This window comes from Macaca mulatta, chromosome 3 (assembly GCF_049350105.2).
Source record: "Macaca mulatta isolate MMU2019108-1 chromosome 3, T2T-MMU8v2.0, whole genome shotgun sequence".
Lineage (NCBI taxonomy): Eukaryota > Metazoa > Chordata > Mammalia > Primates > Cercopithecidae > Macaca > Macaca mulatta.
Genome location: NC_133408.1, coordinates 44,975,803 through 44,998,249, shown reverse-complemented (window position 1 = coordinate 44,998,249; position 22,447 = coordinate 44,975,803). Strand labels below are relative to the sequence as shown.

The 22,447-nt window shown below is 45.1% G+C and overlaps 1 protein-coding gene across 7 annotated transcripts in view; it reads right to left on the bottom strand.

The window, feature by feature from the left end:
• The window catches only part of EIF2AK1 (eukaryotic translation initiation factor 2 alpha kinase 1), a 42,242-nt gene extending 22,250 nt beyond the window's left edge, over window positions 1-19,992 (bottom strand). For 3 of the 7 annotated variants that reach the window (XR_013415023.1, XM_015133257.3, XM_015133258.3), the window contains exons 1-7: window positions 19,783-19,992; window positions 14,009-14,167; window positions 7,642-7,775; window positions 6,529-6,566; window positions 4,365-4,464; window positions 3,128-3,208; window positions 1,513-1,612 (exon numbers count right to left, since the gene is read on the bottom strand). Coding sequence is in view for 6 of the 7 variants with exons in the window: in XM_015133257.3 (XP_014988743.3) it covers window positions 1,513-1,612; window positions 3,128-3,208; window positions 4,365-4,464; window positions 6,529-6,566; window positions 7,642-7,775; window positions 14,009-14,167; window positions 19,783-19,900 (730 nt within the window). In the remaining variant the exon portion in view is untranslated. Of the gene's footprint in view, window positions 1-1,512; window positions 1,613-3,127; window positions 3,209-4,364; window positions 4,465-6,528; window positions 6,567-7,641; window positions 7,776-14,008; window positions 14,168-18,664; window positions 18,760-19,088 lie in introns of all 7 variants that reach the window. The other 4 variants (XM_077996167.1, XM_077996169.1, XM_077996168.1 and 1 more) reach the window with 2 other exon arrangements.
• Between the last annotated feature and the right edge of the window lie 2,455 nt (window positions 19,993-22,447).

The following is a 22,447-nucleotide window of genomic DNA, read 5'->3' as shown; positions in this document are numbered from 1 at the left end:
AGACTATAAGTCTAAAACTGTCATGACCTTCTGGCAAAATACAAAAAGTTTATTCAAATGGCGCATGTTAGGAACCATCAAAACAAAGCCATGCAACTACATTAGGGGTCGGCAAACATTACCGAGGGCTTGATAGTAAATATTTTAGGTTTTAGGGCCCTCTGGGACCCTGCTGTAACTGATCAATTCTGTTATGATATAAAAGCAGCCATAGGCCCAGTGGCTCATGCCCGTAATCCCAACTCTTTGGGAGGCCAAGGCTCGAGCATCACTTGAGCTCAGGTGTTTAACAACAGCATGCACAATACAGTGAGATTCCTGATCTCTATTTTTAAAACAAAATTAATTTTTTTTTTTTTTTTTGAGACAGAATCTCGCTCTGTCGCCCAGGGTGGAGTGTAGTGGCATGATCTCAGCTCACTGCAACGTCCACCTCCCGGGTTCAAGTGATTCTCCTGCCTCAGCCTCCTGAGTAGCTGGGACTACAGGTCCTCACCGCCATGTCCAGCTTATTTTTGTATTTTTATTAGAGATGGGGTTTCACCAGATTGGCCAGGCTGGTCTCGAACCCCTGACCTTGTGATCCGCCTGCCTTGGCCTCCCAAAGTGTTGGGATTACAGGCATGAGCCACCGCACCTGGCTAAATATAAATGTAAAAAGCAACCATAGACAATATAGAAATGAATGAGCCTGTGTTCTAATAAGCTTTATTTATTGACATTTAAATTTTGGGCCAGGCACAGAGGCTCATGCCTATAGTCCCAGCACTTTGGGAGGCCGAGGCACATGGATCACTCGAGGTGAGGAGTTCGAGACCAGCTTGGGCAACATGGTGAAACCCCGTCTCTACTAAAAATACAAAAATTAGCCAGGCATGGTGGTGCACACATATAATCCCAGCTACTTGGGAGGCTGAGGCAGAATAATCACTTAAGCCCAGGAGGTGGAGGTTGCAGTGAGCAAAGATCGCGCCACTACACTCCAGCCTGGGTGACAGAGCAAGACTCTGTCTCAAAAAAAGAAATTAATTTCACAAAATCTTTTGATTTTGTTCAAATATTTAAAAATATAAAAACTGGCTGGGTGCGGTGGCTCACACCTGTAACCTCAGCACTTTGGGAGGCCAAGGCAGGCAGATCACGAGGTCAGGAGATTGAGATCATCCTGGCCAACACAGTGAAACCCATTTCTACTAAAAACTACAAAAAAAAAAAAAAAAAAAAAATTAGCCAAGTGTGGTGGCGGGCGCCTGTAGCCCCAGCTATTCAGGAGGCTGAGGCAGAAGAATGGCATGAACCCGGGAGGCAGAGGTTGCAGTGAGCCGAGATCATGCCACTGCACTCCAGCATGGGCAACAGAGCGAGACTCCATCTCGAAAAATATAAAAATAAAAATAAATGTAAAAACCATTCTCACCTTGTGGTATGTACAAAAACAAGGGCAGGCCAGATTTAGTCCACAGGCTGAAGTTTGCCAATGCTTCAACTACCACGTCATCAAAAACGGCTTACCTCGTGGCTGAATCACGTGAACATGTTCTATCCACGCAGTGTGATAGCCAACGATATTGGGGTGCTGAAGACCTGCAAGCACCTTCACTTCCCGTAGGACCTAGAAAAGAAATGGAATTAGATCTGCCTTTCGCTGATAACTTGTTAAATGTTTATGCAATACTTCTTGTTCCAGAGCAAAATACAGACGGCCCCTGACTTACAATGGTGTGAAGACATCACAATTTTTGACATACTTTGAATTTTGATCTTTTCCCTGGCTTGCAATATGCGGTGCATGAGATATGTGGTATTTTATTATAAAATAGGCTTTGTGCTAGATGATTCTGTCCAACTATTGAGTGATGTAAGTGTTTGGAGCACATTTAAGGTAGGCAGGGTAAGCTACAAAGTTCGGTAGGTTATGCATATTAAAATACATCTCCATGGCGTGAACCCGGGAGGCAGAGCCTGCAGTGAGCCAAGATCGCGCCACTGCACTCCAGCCTGGGCGACAGAGCAAAACTCTGTCTCCAATTTACAATATTTTCAACTTATGATGGACTTATCAGGACATAATCCCATCATAAGATGGAGGAACATCTGTAATGAAAACTCCTCTGTACAAGGCATCTACATTATGTTAAAATAATGGAATTTTTTTTTTTTTTGAGACAGAGTCTCGCTCTATTGCCCAGGCTGGAGTGAAGTGGTGCTACCTTGGCTCACTGCAACCTCTGCTTGCTGGGTTCAAGTCTTGCTGGGTTCAGGTCATTCTCGTGCCTCAGCCTCCCGAGTAGCTGGGATTACAAGCATGCACTACCACACCCGGCTAATTTTTGTGTTTTTAGTAGAGACATGGTTGCGCCATGTTGGCCAGGCTGGTCTCACACTCCTGGCCTCAAGTGATCCACCTGCCTCGGCCTCCCAAAGTGCTGGGATTGCAGGCGTGAGCCACTGCACCTGGCCAATATAATGGAAATATTTTTGAGAGACAAATGGCAATTGTTATAGCAACTAAATAACGTATTTATACAGTACTTTACACTTTTTATGGCACACTTATCACCATTCTCTCTTTTGATTCCTACCCTAGTCCTCCAAGGTAAGTAAAATCACTACTGTCACTACTATTTCAGGGCAGGTGACAGAAATGGCTCAGAGGACTGGGCAACTCATCCAGAACCACACAGCATGTCAGGGAGAAGACTGAACTGGAACTGGGCTCCTGTATTTTCGTAACTAGCTATATTATATATCAATCATTTATTTTAAGAAACTAATATATTTTAAAAATTATATATGTATATATATACACACAAATTAAACAGGCATGGTGGCAGGCACCTATAATCTCAGCTACTTGGGAGGCACGAGAATCCTTGAACCCAGGGGGACGGAGGTTGCAGCGAGCCGAGATCACACCACTTCACTCCAACCTGGGCAAAAGAGCGAAACTCCATCTCAAATAATAATAATAATAATTTAATTTTGGTACTTTACTGTAACCCCATTCCTAGTAAACTGGAAATCCACACTGCCTATTTTTGCCAAATATACACACATACATGTATAACTCTTTCAAAAAGAACTAAATACACAATTATTCAAAATAAGTAATTTTTAAAAATCATACCTTCATGCAATCTGTTTTAGTTGCACCCTTAATCAGGATCTTTTTTATTGCATAATACTGACCATCTAATTTATTCCTGACCTGAAAAGTAGAAGAAAAGACAAAGTATATTGTGTCATTCAACTTTAACTGAATAAAGAAGTTCTTTTAATCTGAGCTTAAACAATCCAAACTAGCCAAAGAGTTAAAATATAGCTAAAGACATGTCTCCTTACTATGTTCAGGGAAGTCAGCCAGATCAAGAGCTTTTCAGATAGTGTTGGGAGTGTAGCTCCGAAGAAGCTCTCGGCTGAAGAATAGGAATGTTAGCAAAAGGTCTATGTAAGCTCAAAACACAGTGGCACAACTTTTTTTAGTAACACATTTTTAATTAAAATTAACTATAGGTCAAAAATTCAAAGTTTCCAAAACCCACATAAAGAATCAACACAGTTAGAAAAACATTACAACCTGCCCACTTCCCCGTAAATGACAAATGTTAAAGAAAAGTAAATATACGTGATTTCTTGGAATTTTCCTTTGAGTACTTTATATAATAATAATGAAAACAGGCCAAGCACGGTGGCTCACACTTGTAATGCCAGCCCTTTGGAAGGCTGAGGTGGGTGGATCACAAGGTCAGGGGATCAAGACCATCCTGGCCAACATGGTGAAATCCCGTCTCTATTAAAACTACAAAAATTGGCCGGGCGCAGCGGCTCAAGCCTGTAATCCCAGCACTTTGGGAGGCCGAGACGGGCGGATCACGAGGTCAGAAGATCGAGACCATCCTGGCTAACACGGTGAAACCCCGTCTCTACTAAAAAATACAAAAAACTAGCCGGGGAGGTGGCGGGTGCCTGTAGTCCCAGCTACTCGGGAGGCTGAGGCAGGAGAATGGCATAAACCCAGGAGGCGGAGCTTGCAGTGAGCTGAGATCCGGCCACTGCACTCCAGCCTGGGTGACAGAGCGAGACTCTGTCTCAAAAAAAAAAAAAAAAAAAAACCAAACAAAAATTAGCTGGGTGTAGTGGCGGGCACCTGTAATCCCAGCTACTCAGGAGGCTGAGGCAGGAGAATAGCCTGAACCAGGGAGTCGGAGGTTGCAGTGAGCTGAGACTGCGCTGCTGCACTCTAGCCTGGCGACAAAGCGAGACCCTGTCTCAAAATAAATAAATAAATAAAAGAATAGTGAAAACAATGTCTGAAAATACAATTATTTAGGGTACTAGGTCAAAACAAGTACGTGGAAGACTACCTTGTATACTCTTCCGTATCCACCTTTTCCTAAGATGGCAACTTCTTCAAATTCATTTAAGTAACGTGAAGTCTGTGCTTCGAAGGCGACTTCCCTTGATCTGAAAGTTAAATATAATCAATCAATATTAAAACGTGAGAGAATCAAAACGTTCTAGGATACTTCATGCTCATGGGATTACTAACCTCACAAACCTCATGTATCACTAAGTTGTGCTGATTTGGAAAGGATGGGCTAAAATGAAATTTTTCATCCCTCTGAAGAAAACACAATCAAGTGTTTTACCAGTAACTTGTATTCCAAGTAGAAATCATTACCAGGTTTGTACAGCAGAAATCCTAAGAATCACTAACAGCCCGCAGTTGGTTAGCTAAGCTCAGAAATAAATTTACTGAAATTTCACGTGGGCGTGGTGGCTCACTCCTAGGCCTGTAATCCTAGCACTTTGGGAGGCCGAGGAGGGTGAATCATGAGGTCAGGAGTTCAAAACCAGCCTGGCCAACATGGTGAAACCCCGTCTCTAGTAATAATTCAAAAATTAGCCAGGTGTGGTGGTAGGTTCCTGTAATCCCAGCTACTCGGGAGGCTGAGGCAGGAGAACTGCTTGAATCCAGAAGGCGGAGGTTGCAGTGAGCCAAGGTTGTGCCACTGTATTCCAGCCTGGGTGACAGAGAAAGACTTCGTCTCAAAAAAAGAAAAAAAAAATCACTGAAATGTATTTTTTATTTTTCTTCTAAGACAGGGTCTAGCTATGTTGCCCAGGCTAGACTGCAGTGGCTATTCCCAGGTGTGATCCTGCTACTAAGCAGCACCAGAGTACTGACCTACTCTGTTTCCAACCTGAGCTAGTTCACTCCTCCTTAGGCAACCTGGTGGTCCCTCGCTGCAGGGAAGTCAAGGTCACCATACTATGCCAAACTTTATGCGGACATCAGACTGGCATAGTGCACTACAGCCCAGGACTCCTGGGCTCAAGCAATCCTCCTGCCTCAGCCTCCCGAGTAGCTGGGACTACAGGTATGCGCCACCACACGCAGCTACTTAAATTTCTTAATGATGTAGACCAGTTAGATTTTTTTTTTTTTTTTTTTTTTTTTTTTTTTTTTTTGAGACGGAGTCTCGCTCTGTCGCCCAGGCTGGAGTGCAGTGGCCGGATCTCAGCTCACTGCAAGCTCCGCCTCCCGGGTTCGGGCCATTCTCCTGTCTCAGCCTCCTGAGTAGCTGGGACTACAGGCGCCCGCCACCTCGCCCGGCTAGTTTTTTGTATTTTTTAGTAGAGACGGGGTTTCACCGTGTTAGCCAGGATGGTCTCGATCTCCTGACCTAGTGATCCGCCCGTCTCGGCCTCCCAAAGTGCTGGGATTACAGGCTTGAGCCACCGTGCCCGGCCGTTAGATTTTTTTTTAATGTAGAGTGCTTTATTTTTATCAAGCTATAATTCACATATTGTCAAATTCACCTCTCTCGAATGTACAATTCAGTGGTTTTTAGTACATAGAGTTGTGCAACCATCACCGCTACCTAATTTCAGAATATTTTCATCACCCCCAAAATAAACCCTATATCCACTGGCTTTCACTCCCCATCCTTCCCTTACCCCACTATTTACCCACCACCCCACATAAAACCACTATTTACGTCTCCATGGATTCACCTACTCTGGACATTTCATAGAAATGAAATCACACAATATGTGGCCTTTTATGACTGGCTGTTTTTACGTAGGATGTTTTTAAGATTCATCCATATTGTAGCATGAATCAGTACTTCATTCCTTTCAATAGATGAATAACACTTTATCGCAGGGATAGACCACATGCTTATCTATTCATGAGCTGATGAATATTTAGGTCAGACCAGTTAGATTTTAAACTAGTATTTAAACTAGCCAAAATTCAATGGTCCCCCAGCAGAGCCTGGGTATCAGGAATCTGAATTAAGAGTGTGACCATGGAATCCACGCTAAATGCTGAAAGGCAGAGGATCAAAGAGGAGGGAATGAGAAGCAAAGTAACTCTTGGAGCAGTACTCAATTGCTGAGAACCAAGTTTTTCATGTTCATAAACAATACTAACAATATTATGTTTCAACCTCAAACCAGTATTTTCTTGATATTGATTTCTTTTCAATAGTCTGCATAATCAAGAAAGTTTCTCACACATACCTGATTTTCTGAATATGAGAAACATCCTCACAGGGATCCTACAATTAAAAAATTGTTTTTTAAAAGCATTTGGAAAACTTGCATGGAATAAAGAATCTATCAAAATTCAGTATCACATTAACAACCCCAAATACACAAACAATATTTTTAAAACCATTGGCTTTTTCAGCATTACTTAAGAGTTTACAAATGAAAATATTTCAAAGCTGAGAACTGACCAGGAAGCAGACAAGACTGACATCACCTTCAAAATCCATGCAGGAGCTCCCCACCCATCCTGCCTGCCCACCTCTCTTGCGTGTATGGTGGCACCTGGCACCCTGCTTCTGCCTGTGCCCCCTCAGTTCATTCTCACCACAGCAGCCAGTGTGACCCTGCTAAAATGTAAGTCAGATTGTGTCACTCCTCTAATCAAAATCCTGTACCACCTCCCATCTTACTAAGTAAAAACCATAAATGAGGCAGGGTACGGTGGCTCATGCCTGTACTTCCAGTACTTGGGAGGCCGAGGCAGGCGAATCACGAGGTCAGGAGTTTGAGACTAGCCTGGCCAACATGAAGAAACTCTGTCTCTACTAAAAATACAAAAAAGTAGTTGGGCATGGTGGCAGGTGCCTGGAGTCCCAGCTACTTGGGAGGCTTAAGGCAGGAGAATCGCTTGAAACTGGGAGGCAGAGATTGCAATGAGCCAAGATTGTGCCACTGCACTCCAGCCCGGATGACAGTGCAAGACTCCGTTTCAAAACAAAACAAAACAAAACAAAAACAAAATCATCTCAAGATCCCAGTCCATCTATGCCCTCTCCTTTGCCTCTCCTCTCTCTCTCTCTCTTTTTTTTTTTTTTTTAAGGCAGGTTCTCACTCTGTTGCTCAGGCTGGAGTGCAGAGGCACGATCACGGCTCACTGCAGTCTTGAACTCCTGGCCTCAAATGATCCTCCCATCTCAGCCTCCCAAAGTGCTGGGATTACAGGCATGAGTCACCACCCCTGGCCTAGAGTTTATACTTTTAAAACCTTGTTTTATAATTAGAATTACATAGTGCTTTAAAATATGTTCTCTTAAAATTAAAGGATATTTTTGTCATACCCAAAGCACATTTTTTAAGGCTTACCTGACGAACTCTCTCTTTAGCGGACCTCATTAGGTGAGTAATAGCTCTGTTGTGATGTAGTCTCAATGAGCTAAACTCGTCACTACAAGTGAAAGAAGACAGCAGTCCCATTTTGATAAAGGTCTGGCAAAGTACTATAAAAAGAATATGAAAAACTATTATTAGAAACATCTTTAATAAAATGGCAATTTTAAAGCGTACACAGAGAATAACGTGTAATAACAGCAATATATACAAAAACCTCAATAGGAAAAATACTATATTTATAAACACGTTAAACTTGAGAATGTTCTCTAGAATAACTTAAAAGACATTTTTTTTGGGGGGGAGGATAGTCTCATTCTGTCACCCAGGCTGGAGTGCAGTGACAATTATCTTGACTCACTGCAACCTCCGCCTCCCGGTTTCAAGTGATTCTCCTGCCTCAGCCTCCCAAGTAGTTGGGATTACAGGCATGCACCACCGTGCCCAGCTAATTTTTCTATTTTTTGTAAAGACGGGGTTTGGCCAGGCTGGTCTCGAACTCCTGGCCTCAAGTGATCTGCCCAACTCCACCTCCCAAAGTGCTGGGATTATAGGCGTGAGCCAACATGCCCAGCTCTTAGATGAATTTTTTTTAAAAGCGAAGAAATTTGGGGAATGATCCTCTAAAAGGAGTAACTAGTACGCAACATGCATTCATGAAAAGCACAACTATAATGACTTCTCTTACCCTGTACAGTCACTTGTTTACCAAGACTAGTCAGTAAAGTACCAAGCTGTTTCTAAAAAAAGGGCAAAAAAAAAAAAAAAGAGTAAACAAAGTCTTCTGACATTCCACACATTACCCTTTGCTGTTAGTCAGTAAGAGAAGAATAAGGGCAGGAGGGCAAACATATGATAAGAACTTACAACAAAAGTGACCATTCGTCATCATGAAATACCTTGAAACAACATACAAAGAGCCCATGGTACACACGTGTATAAACCAAATACCAAGCTCCTTAGAAAAAGAAGTTTCCACAAAGGTGTCTTGGCTCCTACTCATTCAACAAATACAGATACCAAAGAGGATATTGTTGCTGTTGTTTTTGTTTTTGTTTTTGTTTTTAAGACAGAGTCTCGCTCTGTCGCCCAGGCTGGAGTGCAATAGCAAAATCTCGGCTTACTGCAACCTCCACCTCCAGGGTTCAAGCAATTTTCCTACCTCAGACGCCTGCGTAGCTGGGATTACAGATGCACACCACCACGCCCAGCTAATTTTATTTTATTTTTTTTTTTTGAGACAGAGTCTCACCCTATTGCCCAGGCTGGAGTGTAGTGGCATGATCTCAGATCACTGCAACCTCTGCCTCCTAGGTTCTAGGGATTCTCATGCCTCACCTTCCCAACTAGCCGGGATTACAGGTGCCTGCCACCACAACTGCCTAATTTTTGTGTTTGGCTGGTCTCGAACACCTGACCTTGTGATCTGCCCACCTCGGACTCCCAAAGTGCTAGGATTACAGGCATGAGTCACCATGCCCCACCAAGGATATTCTTTCTGCATCAAAAACTCTACATTTATGAAAGCCAAATTTGTTGCTTAAAATAAAAAAAAAAAGAAAATTCTCCATTTAGATTATTAACTCACTGATCCCATCAAAAACATTTATTTAAATAACCTTGTTCTAAAATTCAGTCATGCAGGCCAGGAGCGGCGGCTCTCGCCTGTAATCCCAGCACTGTGGGAGGCCGAGGCGGGAGGATCACCAGGTCACCAGATCGAGACCATCCCGGCTAACACAGTGAAACCCCATCTCTACTAAAAATACTAAAAAGACAAAAAATTAGCCAGACGTGGTGGCGGGCGCCTGTACTCCCAGCTACTCAGGAGGCTGAGGCAAGAGAATGGCATGAACACAGAAGACGGAGGTTGCAGTGAGCCGAGATCACGCCACTGCACTCCAGACTGGGCGACAGAGAGAGACTCCGTCTCAAAAAAAAAAAAAAGTTCTCTTAAAATTAAAGTAAATCAGTAAATTTTACTAATAAATTAAATCAGTAAAATTCACAGGATTGCTTTAATTATGTGCAAGATTGCTATATTATCCTAATCTGCTTCTCTATTTGATGAGACTAATACAATAATCCCCAGGTACCAACGCTTCAGAACCTAAGGAACACACTTCCTGTTTACCCCACCTCCCACCACATATGCCAATGCTTGGAATGCAGAGTGTATTATTTGCTTTATTCAAGAAACAGTAAGTATACAATGTACAGATATTTGTACCATTTTTCATGTCCAGTCAAGTTTATCAAAATGATAATGTATCTTTTTGTTTTGTTTTGTTCTGAGATGGAGTCTCACTCTGTCGCCCAGGCTGGAGTGCAATGGTGGAATCTTGGCTCACTGCAACCTCTACCTCTGGGGTTCACGCAATTCTCCTGCCTCAGTCTCCCGAGTAGCTGGGATTATAGGCGCCCACCACCACGCCCAGCTAATTTTTGTATTTTTAGTAGAGACGGGGTTTCACCACATTGGCCAGGCTGGTCTTGAACCTGACCTTAGGTGATCCACCTTCCTGGGCCTCCCAAAGTGCTGGGATTACAGGCGTGAGCCACTGTGCCCAGCCAAAATGATAATGTATCTTTAACTAAAACCGCAGGTTTTTCTTTTTTTTTTTTTGAGACAGAGTCTCGCTCTGTCACCCAGGCTGGAGTGCAGTGGCCAGATCTCAGCTCACTGCAAGCTCCGCCTCCCGGGTTCACCCCATTCTCCTGCCTCAGCCTCCCGAGTAGTTGGGACTACAGGCGCCCGCCACCACGCCCGGCTAGTTTTTTGTTTTTTTTTTTTTTTTAGTAGAGACGGGGTTTCACCGTGTTAGCCAGGATGGTCTCGGCCTCCCAAAGTGCTGGGATTACAGGCTTGAGCCACCGCGCCCAGCCAAAAACCGCATTCAGTTTTAAGACCACATAAAAGTGTAAGTTTGAGACTGTTTTGGTAAAAAAAAAAGAACCTCAGAATCTCTGGCTGAAACTATTCTTTTTTTTTTTTTTTTTTTTCTCTAGAGGCAGACTCTTACTATGTCACCCAGGCTGGAGCGCACTGGCTACTCACAGGCATGATCAAAGCACACTGAAGGTTGGCTACTTGAGAGACTGAGGCTTGAACCGGGAGGCGGAGTTTGCAGTGAGCCGAGATTGCGCACTACACTCCAGCCTGGGCAAAAAAAAAAAAAAAAAAAAGCACACTGAAACCTTGAACTCCTAGGCTCGAGTGCTCCTCTCACCTCAGCCTCCCGGGTAGCTGGGATTACAGGCACATGCCACCATGCCCAACTTGTGACCAGAACTATTAAAGAAGCCACAATGGTCTCAGTCAATAAACTGAACCATGAACATCATTATCTACGATTCTACTCACTTTTGTGCTCAAGTTTCTCATATAAGTACCCTACAGCAGGTATAAAAATAAACATTTTCAACCACACAGTGTGCAGTTGGTTCCAGTTCTCTGGTCGAGAATTGGTTCACAATGAGTTTTATGTGATTTTCTTTTACCTGCTCACCAGCTACACCATAACGGAGCTTCAAAAATTGTATGAATTAGTTGGGCGTGCTGGTTCAGGCCTCTAATCCCAGCACTTTGGGAGGAAGGGGTGGGTGGATCACCTGAGGTCAAAAGTTCGAGACCAGCCTGGCCAACATGGTGAAACCCGTCTCTACTAAAAATACAAAAAATTAGCCAGGCGTAGTGGTGGGTGCCTGTAATCCCAGCTACTCAGGAGACTGAGGCAGGAGAATCGCTTGAACCCAGGAGGCAGAGGTTGCAGTGAGCGGAGATGGCGCCATTGCACACTCCAGCCCGGACAAAAGCAAAACTTCATCTTAAAAAAAAAAAAAAAAAGGGGCCAGGTGGTGGCTCACACCTGTAATCCCAGCACTCTGGGAGGCCAAGGCAGGCAGATCATCAGGTCAGGAGTTCGAGACCAGCCTGAACAACATGGTGAAACCCTATCTCTATTAAAAATACAAAAATTACCCTGACTTGGTGACACGCGCCTGTAATCCCAGCTATTTGGGAGGCTGAGGCAGGAGAATCGCTTGAACCTGGGAGGTGGAGGTTGCAGTGAGCAGAGATTGCACCAATGCACTCCAGCCTGGGTGACAGAGTAAGACTCCATTTTGAGGAAAAAAAAAAAAAACTTGTGCATTATCATAGTATAGATACAAAAGAACTATCTTTCATTTATCCAATTTTATGCAATTATGGGATCCACAGTTAATACATTCATAAGGAATTACTCAAAGGAAAATGTAAGCTGAATTGAAGTGGGGAAACCATTAATATTTATTTCCTCCAGTATACCAGATGCTTTCCAGACTCCTGGCATTAAACAACATACTTTATTTTGTATTTTTAATTTTTGTGAGTACATAGTAGGTGTATATATTTATGGGGGTACATGAGATATTTTGATACAGGCATGTAATGTGTAATAATTACATCAGGATAAATGGGGTATCCATCATCTAAAGCATTTATCCCTTCTTTGTGTTACAAACAATCCAATTATACTCTTCATTATTTTTATTTTTTGAGACAGTCTCGCTCTGTCACCAGGCTGGAGTGCAATGGCATGATCTCGGCTCACTGCAACCTCCGCCTCCCAGGTTCAAGCGATTTTCCAGCCTCAGCCTCCTGAATAGCTGGGATTACAGGTGCCCACCACCACGCCCAGCTAATTTTTGTATTTTTAGTAGAGACAAGGTTACACCTTGGTGGCCAGGATGGTCTCGATTTCTTGACCTCATGATCCACCCGCCTCAGTCTCCCAAAGTGCTGGGATTATAGGTATGAGCCACCATGCCTGGCCCATTCTTTTTTTTTTTTTTTTGAGATGGAGTTTTGCTCTTGTTGCCCAGGCTGGAGTGCAGTGGCATGATCTCAGCTCACTGCAACCTCCACCTCCTGGGTTCAAACAATTCTCCTGCCTCAGCCTCCCAAATAGCTGAGATTACAGCTGTGCGCCATGATGTCTGGCTACTGGCTACTTTTGCATTTTTTTTTTTATTTTTTAGATGGAGTCTCGCTCTGTCACCCAGGCTGGAGTGCAGTGGCGTGATCTCCGCTCACTGCAAGCTCTGCCGCCTCCCAGATTAACGCCATTCTCCTGCCTCAGCCTCCTTAGAAGCTGGGACTACAGGCGCCTGCCACCATGCCTGGCTAATTTTTTTTTGTATTTTCAGTAGAGACGGGGTTTCACCGTGCTCACCAGGATGGTCTGAATCTCCTGCCCTCGTGATCTGTCTACCTTGGCCTCCCAAAGTGCTGGGATTACAGCCATGAGCAACCTGGCCTGGCCTACTTTTGCATTTTTTTAGTGAGACGGGCTTTCACGATGTTGGTCAGGCTGGTCTCAAACTCCTGACTTCAAGTGATCCCACCGCCTTGGCCTCCCAAAGTGGTGGGATTACAGGCATGAGCCACTGCGCCCGGCCGTCTTTTTGTTATTTTTAAATGTACAATAAATTATTGCTGACTGTAGTCACCCTGTTGTGCTACCAAATACTAGATTCGATTTATTCTAACTATATTTTTATACCCATTAACCATCCTCCACTATCCTCCCAGCCTCTGGTAACCATCATTCTACTCTATCTCCATTAATTAAAAACTGTTTTGGCCGGGCGCGGTGGCTCAAGCCTGTAATCCCAGCACTTTGGGAGGCCGAGACGGGCGGATCACGAGGTCAGGAGATCGAGACCATCCTGGCTAACACGGTGAAACCCCGTCTCTACTAAGAAATACAAAAAACTAGCCGGGCGAGGTGGCAGGCGCCTGTAATCCCAGCTACTTGGGAGGCTGAGGCCGGAGAATGGCGTGAACCCGGGAGGCGGAGCTTGCAGTGAGCTGAGATCTGGCCACTGCACTCCAGCCTGGGCTACAGAGTGAGACTTCATCTCAAAAAAAAAAAAAAATTAAAAACTGTTTTAATTTTTACCTCCCACAAGTGAGAACAGCAACACAGCATTTTTACAAGCTTTATTTTATTTATTTATTTATTTATTTATTTTTGAGACAGAGTCTCACTGTGTTGCCCAGACGGGAGTGCAGTGGTACTGTGTTGGCTCACTGCAATCTTCACCTCCCCCATTCAAGTGATTCTCTTGCCTCAGCCTCCCAAGTAGCTGGAGTTACAGGCACCTGCCACAACACCTGGCTAATTTCCATATTTTGAGTAGAGAGGGGGTTTCGCCATGTTGGCCAGGCTGATCTCGATCTCCTGACCTCAGGTGATCCACCCACCTCGGCCTCCCAAAGTTCTAGGATAACAGGCATGAACCACAGATCCCAGCCTTTACAAGCTTTATTAAGCAAGATTAATTTATTCTTACTTACACTTAAACACCTGTCTTGAACGAAGTGGGTTTGGTTCATGCACATGGCTCAAGTGCTCCAACAAAGAAACAAGCAAGAGTTGGTTTGCAACTGCAAAAGGGAAGGTTGGCTGTTGTAGGGGTTCTTTTAACACCTGGAGTTCTGCAGGAACATCAGATTCTAAAAATTAAAAAGGAAAATATTTTTAAGTTAATGGTAAACCTGTCTCAAAATGACAAAACAGTATTCTAATTAATGAAACACAAACTATTTAAATGTAAGCAGATAAAAACCGAAAGAATAGTTATGCTGAGTTGGGTTTATCAAGAAAGGCTTTCTGGAAGTGAGTTTGGAATTGAATCCTGGAAGCTGGAGGATCAGCAGAAAGATGCCATGAGACAGAGGAGAAACAGTTTTCTGATGTGTCCAACAGTAGAAATAAATCAATACGCAAGGAAGTGGGACTAGAATGGATTCCTTCCTTTGAGAAGACAGCCAAGACCCAGGCATAAAGAAATTAGTTAGGCAGAAGACGGCCAGGCACAGTGGTTCACGCCTATAATCCCAGCACTTTGGGAGGCCGAGGCCGGTGGATCACCTGAAGTCAGGAGTTTGAGACCAGCCTGACCAACATGGTAAAACTCGGTCTCTACTAAAAATACAAAATTAGCCAGGTGTGGTGGCGGGTGCCTGTAATCCCAGCTGCTAGGGAGGCTGAGGCAGGAAAATCTCTTGAACCTGGGAGACAGAGGTTGTGGTGAGCCCAGATCGCGCCATTGCATTACAGCCTGGGCAACAAGAGTTTAACTCCATCTCAAAAAAAAAAAAAAAAAAAAGAAGTTGGGCAGATGAGAGAGGGAAAGATAGGAAAAATAGAAACTGTTCTTGTTGAGCAGTGCTACTTATGTACATGCACAATCTCCTTCAGTGCTCAAAAAATAATATAATGTAAGTGTTCGTGTTCATTCCCATTTTACAGATGAAAACACTGATCTCAGAGCGGCTGAGGAACCAGTGAACCAGGCAGATCAGACTGACTCCCAACCCCATCCTCTTTGCGCCGTATGAGACCATACAGACAGACGAGTTGGCACTAAGGCTGAAGGTCATAAGTTCTCACTTACTGCTTAAGACATTACTAAACAGGTTTAAAAAAAATAGTTGGGCGCAGTAGCACATGCCTGTAATTCCAGCACTTTCAGAGGCTGAGGCAGGCAGATCACCTAAGGTCAGGAGTTCGAGACCAGCCTGGGCAACATGAAGAAACCCTGTCTCTACGAAAAATACAAAATTAGCCAGGCGTGGTGGCGCATGCCTGTAATCCCAGCTACTCGGGAGGCTGAGGCAGGAGAATCACTTGAACCCGGGAGGCGGGTGGAGGTTGGGGTGAGTTGAGATCGTGCCATTGCACTCCAGCCTGGGCAACAAAGTGAAACTCTGTCTCAAAAAAAAAAAAAAAAACCAGCCAGGTGTGGTGGCTCACATCTGTAATTCCAGTACTTAGAGAGACCGAGGCAAGCGGATCACCTGAGGTCAGGAGCTTGGGGCCAGCCTCGCCAACATGGTGAAACCCCGTCTCTACTAAAAATACAAAAATTAGCTGGGCGTGATGGTGTGCACCTGTGATCCCAGCTACTCAGGAGGCTGAGGCAGGAGAATCGCTTGAACCCAGGAGGCGGAGGTTGCAGTGAGCAGAGACTGCGCCACTGCACTCCAACCTGGGTGGCAGAGCCAAACTCCATTTCATTCTATAAATAAACAAATAAATTGCCAAAAATGTTAAAGTTACATTTAGGTTTTGAATTTTCTGACTCTGCCATTAGCCGGCAGAGTGACTTCTTCAAATCATGCAGACTGCCTGCCAGAAATTATTTACCTATTCATTTTTACATCGAGTGAAAAACGATCAGGTGAATTCTAGTGTTCTAAAATTAAAAATAAATACATGCAAAAATAAAAAGGAAAAAAATGGGCCGGGCGCGGTGGCTCAAGCCTGTAATCCCAGCACTTTGGGAGGCCGAGACAGGTGGATCACTAGGTCAGGAGATCGAGACCATCCTGGCTAACATGGTGAAACCCCATCTCTACTAAAAAATACAAAAAAACTAGCCGGGCGAGGTGGCGGGTGCCTGTAGTCCCAGCTACTTGGGAGGCTGAGGCAGGAGAATGGCATAAACCCGGGAGGCGGAGCTTGCAGTGAGCTGAGATCCGGCCACTGCACTCCAGCCTGGGCAACAGAGCGAGACTCCGTGTAAAAAAAAAAAAAAGAAAGAAATGGGCCCGGTGCGGGGGCTCACACCTGTAATCCCAGCACTTTGAGAGGGCAAGGCATGAGGACTGCTTGAGCCCAGGAGTTCAAAACCAGCCTGGGTAACATACTGAGACCCTGTCCCTACAAAAAAAAACTACAAAAAATTCGCTGGGCATGGTAGCACGCACCTGTAGACCCAGCTACTCAGGAGGCTGAGGCAGGAAGATAGCTTGAGCCTGGGAAAACAAGGGTGCATTAAGCTGTGATTATACCACTGCACTGGGTGACACAGTGAGATTCTGCCTCTAAAATAAGTTTAAAAACATAAACTGTGGGCTGGACGCAGCGGCTCACACCTGTAATCCCAGCAATTTCAGAGGCTGAGGCAGGTGGATCACGAGGTCAGGAGTTCAAGACCAGCCTGGCCAACACAGTGAAACCCCGTCTCTACTAAAAACTACAAAAAATTAGCCAGGAGTGGTGGCGGGCGCCTCTAATCCCAGCTACTCAGGAGGCTGAGGCAGGAGAGTGGCTTGAACCCAGGAGGTGGGGACTGCAGTGAGCCAAGATCAAGCCATTGCACTCCAGCCTGGGCAATGGTGTAAGACTCAGTCTCAAAAAAAAAAAAAAAAAAAAAAAAAAAGGGCAGGCACGGTGGCTCACGCCTGTAATCCTGGCACTTTGGGAGGTCGAGGCAGGTGAATCACAAGGTGAGGAGTTCAAGACCGGCCTGGCCAAGATGGTGAAACTCCGTCTCTACTAAAAATACAAAAAATTAACTGGGTGTGGTGACAGGCATCTGTAATTCCAGCTACTCTGGGGGCTGAGGCAGAGAACTGCTTAAACCTGGAAGGGCAGAGGTTTCAGTGAGGCAAGATCACGCCATTGCACTCCAGCCTGGGCGACACAGTGAGACTTCATCTCAAAAAAAAAAACAAAAAAAACCCAAAAAACATAAACTCTGGCTGGACATTCTGGGCCTCTTTGGAAGAAAAGGCCATATGTCAACACAACAGTATTATCGGTAACCCAGGAAAAGAAAAATTTTAAAAGCTTATCTAAGATCACTCCCTTCAAGAATAATCTTTAGTGTGCAGAAACCCTTATCACAATGTTACAGAAAAGACACTTGCATGTTTACAGCTGGGACTTTTCCCATGACATAACACTTTCTATATTATTGGGCTATAATATACCACCTTATATGTGGGAGAAAAGTTGTTTGTCCATTAAAAAATAGTTTTTAAAATTTTCTTCTGTTAATAGCCTACTGGAATTACTACCACACTCTGCTTTTGTTTCTCTTTATGGTCAAAAATTATAGGCTTGGCTGGGCACAGTGGCTCACGCCTATCCTAGCACTTCGGGAGGCTGAGGCAGGAGGATCCGCTGAGCCCAGGAGTTTGAGACCAGACTGGGCAACAAAAGAAGACCCCATCTTTTTTTTTTTTTTTAGACAGAGTCTCACTCTGTCACCCAGGCTGCAGTGCAATGGCACGATCTCAGCTCACTGCAATCTCCCAGACGACCCCATCTCTTTAAGAAAAAAAAAAAAAAATTACAGGTAGTATTAAGGATAAAAATGCAACAACATTTCCTTGTATTTATTCCATCTGAATCAAAACCATTTCAACTCAGTTTGCATCTTTATTTTTTCTCATATGCTTTCTCTTACAGAAACAATTTGTACCTTTAACTCAATTGCAACACATTTTTTTTTGTTTCATGCTTCAAATCAATGTGTATTCTCTGCAGTCATTCTGTTGGAATTACCATATAGTTAAAAACTTCAGCAGCACATATACTAAAAACTGGAATGACACAGAGAAGATTAACACAGCTTCCGCACAAGAATGAAACACAAATTCCTGAAGCATTCCATAAAAAAGAGAAAAAAAAAAAAATCCCTGAATCAATGTATTCTTTTTTTTTTTTTTTTTGAGACGGAGTTTCCTGTCTCCCAGGCTGGAGTGCAGTGGTGCGATCTCGGCTCACTACAACCACCGCCTCCTGGGTTCAAGCAAGCGATTCTCCTGCCTTAGCCTCAAAAGTAGCTGGGATTACAGGTGCCCGCTACCACGCCCAGCTAATTTTTATATTTTTAGTAGAGAAGGGGTTGACCAGGCTGGTGTTGAACTCCTGACCTCGGGTGATCCGCCCACCTCAGGCTCCCAAAGTGCTGGGATTACAGGCGTGACCCCACTCGGCCAATGTATTCATTCTTAATAGCACAATTTAATTTTTAATATTGCTAAAACACGTGGCAGCAACTAAAGACTGTATTTCACTTTCATCAAAATAGTGGACACTTTTACCTAGAGTCAATGTTAAGCATCTCTTACTCTATGCTAAGTAACTTAGCTACCCCATATCTCCTAGTAATCAAAGGCCTCAAGAAAACTTGGGGGCTGAGAGTGGGGGCTCACATCTATAATCCCAGCACTTTGGGAGGCCGAGGTGGGAGCATCGCTTGAGGCCAGGCTTTCGAGACCAGCCTGGGGAACACAGCAAGACCCCATCTCTGCAAAAAAAAAAAAAATTTAAAAATTAGTCGGGCATGGTGGTGTGCACCTGTGGTCCCAGCTACTCGGGAGGCTGAAGCTGGAGGATCACTTGAGCCCAGGAGTTGGAGGCTGCAATGAGCTATGGTTGTGCCACTGCACTCCAGCCTGGGTGACAGAGCAAGACTGTCTCCAAAAAAAAAATTGGGGCCTTTTTATTCTTTAAACCAAAGACGTTTATTTATTTCCACGCTGCCTCACTATGAGAAATCTTTAGTTCTCCTTCCAATTAAGCAAAAGACAAGAAAAGTTACAAATTACAACTCTTAACCCAAACTATTCAGCTTACAGTTTGCAAATTCTCGCTGCAACGAAAGAAGATCGTTCTCAACCAATGACAAAACCCAGGGCTTGGGGGCAGGACGGTGACCTCAGGGATGCCCCCAGCCGTCCGAGGGCCTCAGTCCCCAGAGAGGAAACCAAGGAACAGAAATGTAAACAAAGGGCCGGGCGCGGTGGCTCAAGCCTGTAATCCCAGCACTTTGGGAGGCCGAGACGGGCGGATCACGAGGTCAGGAGATCGAGACCATCCTGGCTAACACGGTGAAACCCCGTCTCTACTAAAAAAATACAGAAAACTAGCCGGGCGCGGTGGCGGGCGCCTGTAGTCCCAACTACTCGGGAGGCTGAGGCAGGAGAATGGCGTGAACCCGGGAGGCGGAGCTTGCAGTGAGCTGAGATCTGGCCACTGCACTCCAGCCTCGGCGACAGAGCGAGACTCCGTCTCAAAAAAAAAAAAAAAAAAAAAAAAAGAAATGTAAACAAAGGAGCGAGAAGCAGACGTCCTTTTCAAACAATATTTACCTTACCCCGACGGCCCGCCCGCCGCCCCCCAGCACTGCGCGGCTGGTTCCCCGGTTCAACCCTGGAGGCAGCCGAATTCACCCGGGTCTTCAGGCAAACCTCAGGGCTGCCTATACCGCCCGCAAACGCGGGTGGACAGAGAGAGAGCAGAGCGGCGACACCGCAATCCGATCCCTCACCGTCATATTTGAGGTCCGAGCTCTCGGCGGGAAAGTCGATGGCCGGCGGCGCTGCCACAGCCCCCTCCCCGTCGCCCTCCTCTTCGCGCTTGCGGACCCCAGAGTTGCCCCCCTGCATCGCCGAGCGCGCGCGGGCCGCAGCCCAGCCCGCCGGCCAGCCTAGCACTACCACCCTCGGCTGCTGCACCTAGAGCCGTCCGACCCGGAAGTAGCCCCTCACCAGGCGGAAGACCAGCCCCAGCCACGCGCACACCTTAACTAGGGGGCGGGGCCTGTAACAGACTCCGCCCTTTTCGGATTGGAAGAGTTGGGCGAGTCCGGCGCGGGCGCACCCCCTGCGCATGCGGTCTAGTGGGCTCATCTGCCGGAGGCGGGGTTTAAGGGGCGCCCAGGTGAAGCCTGCCTAGCTTCCAGCTACCCCAGAAGGGTTTAGCGCTCACGTCTCACGCCCAGACTCGAGTGTCAGTGTAAGAATCAGGTGTCTGCAGAGACTAATCGAAATATATTTACCTTTTGCGGGTACAGCAATGACTTTGGTCATTTGTTTTCCAGGAAAAAAATTTTAAAAAGCGTTTTCAAAACCTGTCTCAATGAGACCTGAACCTATTTTGGTCAACCGTTATGCCACAAAGAAACGGGAGATGCCAACTGCATTCCAAAATGCAAAGTGATTGAACCTAACAGAATTTCCTCTTCGAATTTACAACTGAAATGTTTTCCTTAAAAAAAAAAAAACTTTTAGGTTCAGGGGGTACATGTGCAGGTTAGTTTTCCAAACTAAAACACCCCGCCCTGGCCACACTCCATCCACTGTGGTATGAAACCCTCAGATTCAAAAATCCACGCTAAGCCGGGCGCGGTGGCTCACACCTGTAATCCCAGCACTTCGACAGACCAAGGTGGGCGGATCACCTGAGGTCAAGAGTCCGAGACCAGCCTGGCCAATATGGTGAAACCCCTGTCTCTACTAAAAATACAAAAATTAGCTGGGCGTGGTGGCACGTGCAGGTAGTCTCAGCTATTCGGGAGGCTGAGACAGGAGAATCGGTTGAACCCTGGGGACAGAGGTTGCAGTGAGCAGACATCGGGCCACTGCACACTGCACTCCAGCCTGGGTGACAGAGCAAGACTCCATCTCGAGAAAAAAAGGAAAAAATTATCCTTAATTTTCATGGATCAGCTACAGTTGAAATAAAAATCTTTCAGATTTTGGACCTCAACCACAGCACGATGTGTAAAAGTGGTATTGTTTAAGAATTCTGTTTGAACTTGTTTTCCATAGACAGTCATACTTGGATGCACTCAGCCTGGTAGAGGCAATTAAAGGTATAGTTCTCTTAAACAGCAACTCAAAGTACTGTAAAGATAGATAAAGAAAATAAAGAAAGAAAAATACAAAATAAGGGTGTAGTCCTCCAGATAGATTAGATTCCAAACATTAGAGTTGGACCAGGCGCGATGGTTCACCTCTGTAATCCTAGCACTTTGGGAGGCCACGGCAGGTGGATCATCTGAGATCAGGAGTTCGAAACCAGCCTGGCCAACATGGTTAAAACCCCCGTCTCTACTCAAAACACAAAAAATTAGCCAGGCGTGGTGGTGCATGCCTGTAATCCCAGTTACTTGGGAGGCTGAGACAGGAGAATCTCTTGAACCCAGGAGGCAGAGCTTGCAGTGAGCTGAGATCCAGCCACTGCACTCCAGCCTGGGCAACAAAGCAAGACTCAGTCTCAAAATAAAGAGATTAGAGATGTTCCTTCCCGTGCCTTGCTGATGTTCCAGAAAAGCATGCCCCTTCTGAAGAGTGTTTTGTCTGTATGTATTCACAGCTTTAAAAATACAAATACTGTAAAAAAACAAACAAACAAACAAAAACACAAATACTGGCCAGGCGCGGTGGCTCACACCTGTAATCCCTGCACTTTGGGAGGCCGAGGTGGGCAGATCACGAGGTCAGGAGATCAAGACCATCCTGGCTAACATGGTGAAACCCCCGTCTCTACTAAAAATACAAAAAATTAGCCGGGCGTGGTGGGCGCCTGTAGTCCCAGCTACTCGGGAGGCTGAGGCAGGAGAATGGCGTGAACCTGGGAAGTGGAGCTGGCAGTGAGCCGAGATTGCACCACTGCCCTCTAGCCTGGGTGACAGAGTGAGACTCCATCTCAAAAATAAATAAATAAAATAAAAATAAAAATACCTTTTTCTTCCACAATTCAACTGTCAGAAATTTATCCTAAGGAAAAAGTTAAAAACAAGCAAGAATACATAGTTTAAAAGCTAATGATCGAAACAATGCTTATAACTGCCAAAACTAGAAGACAAGATAATTGGCTCAATTAACGACGAACATTCATACAGTGGCACACTTTACTTGCATTAAAAATGTTAGCATGGGCCAGGCACGGTGGCTCACACCTATAATTCCAGCACTTTGGGAGGCTGATGCAGGAGGATTGCTTGAGGCCAGGAGTTCAAGACCAGCCTGGACAATTTAGTGAGACCTCTTCTCTATAATTTAAAACGAATAATAGTAACGTTGATATGCAATATCTGGTTCTCACCATTTTCCACCATCACTGGAAATGCCCAGTGTTACTGAAGGCATAGAGAAAAAAAGCAACATATTCTATATAGCTGCTCTCAAACCCCTGACCTCATGATCCGC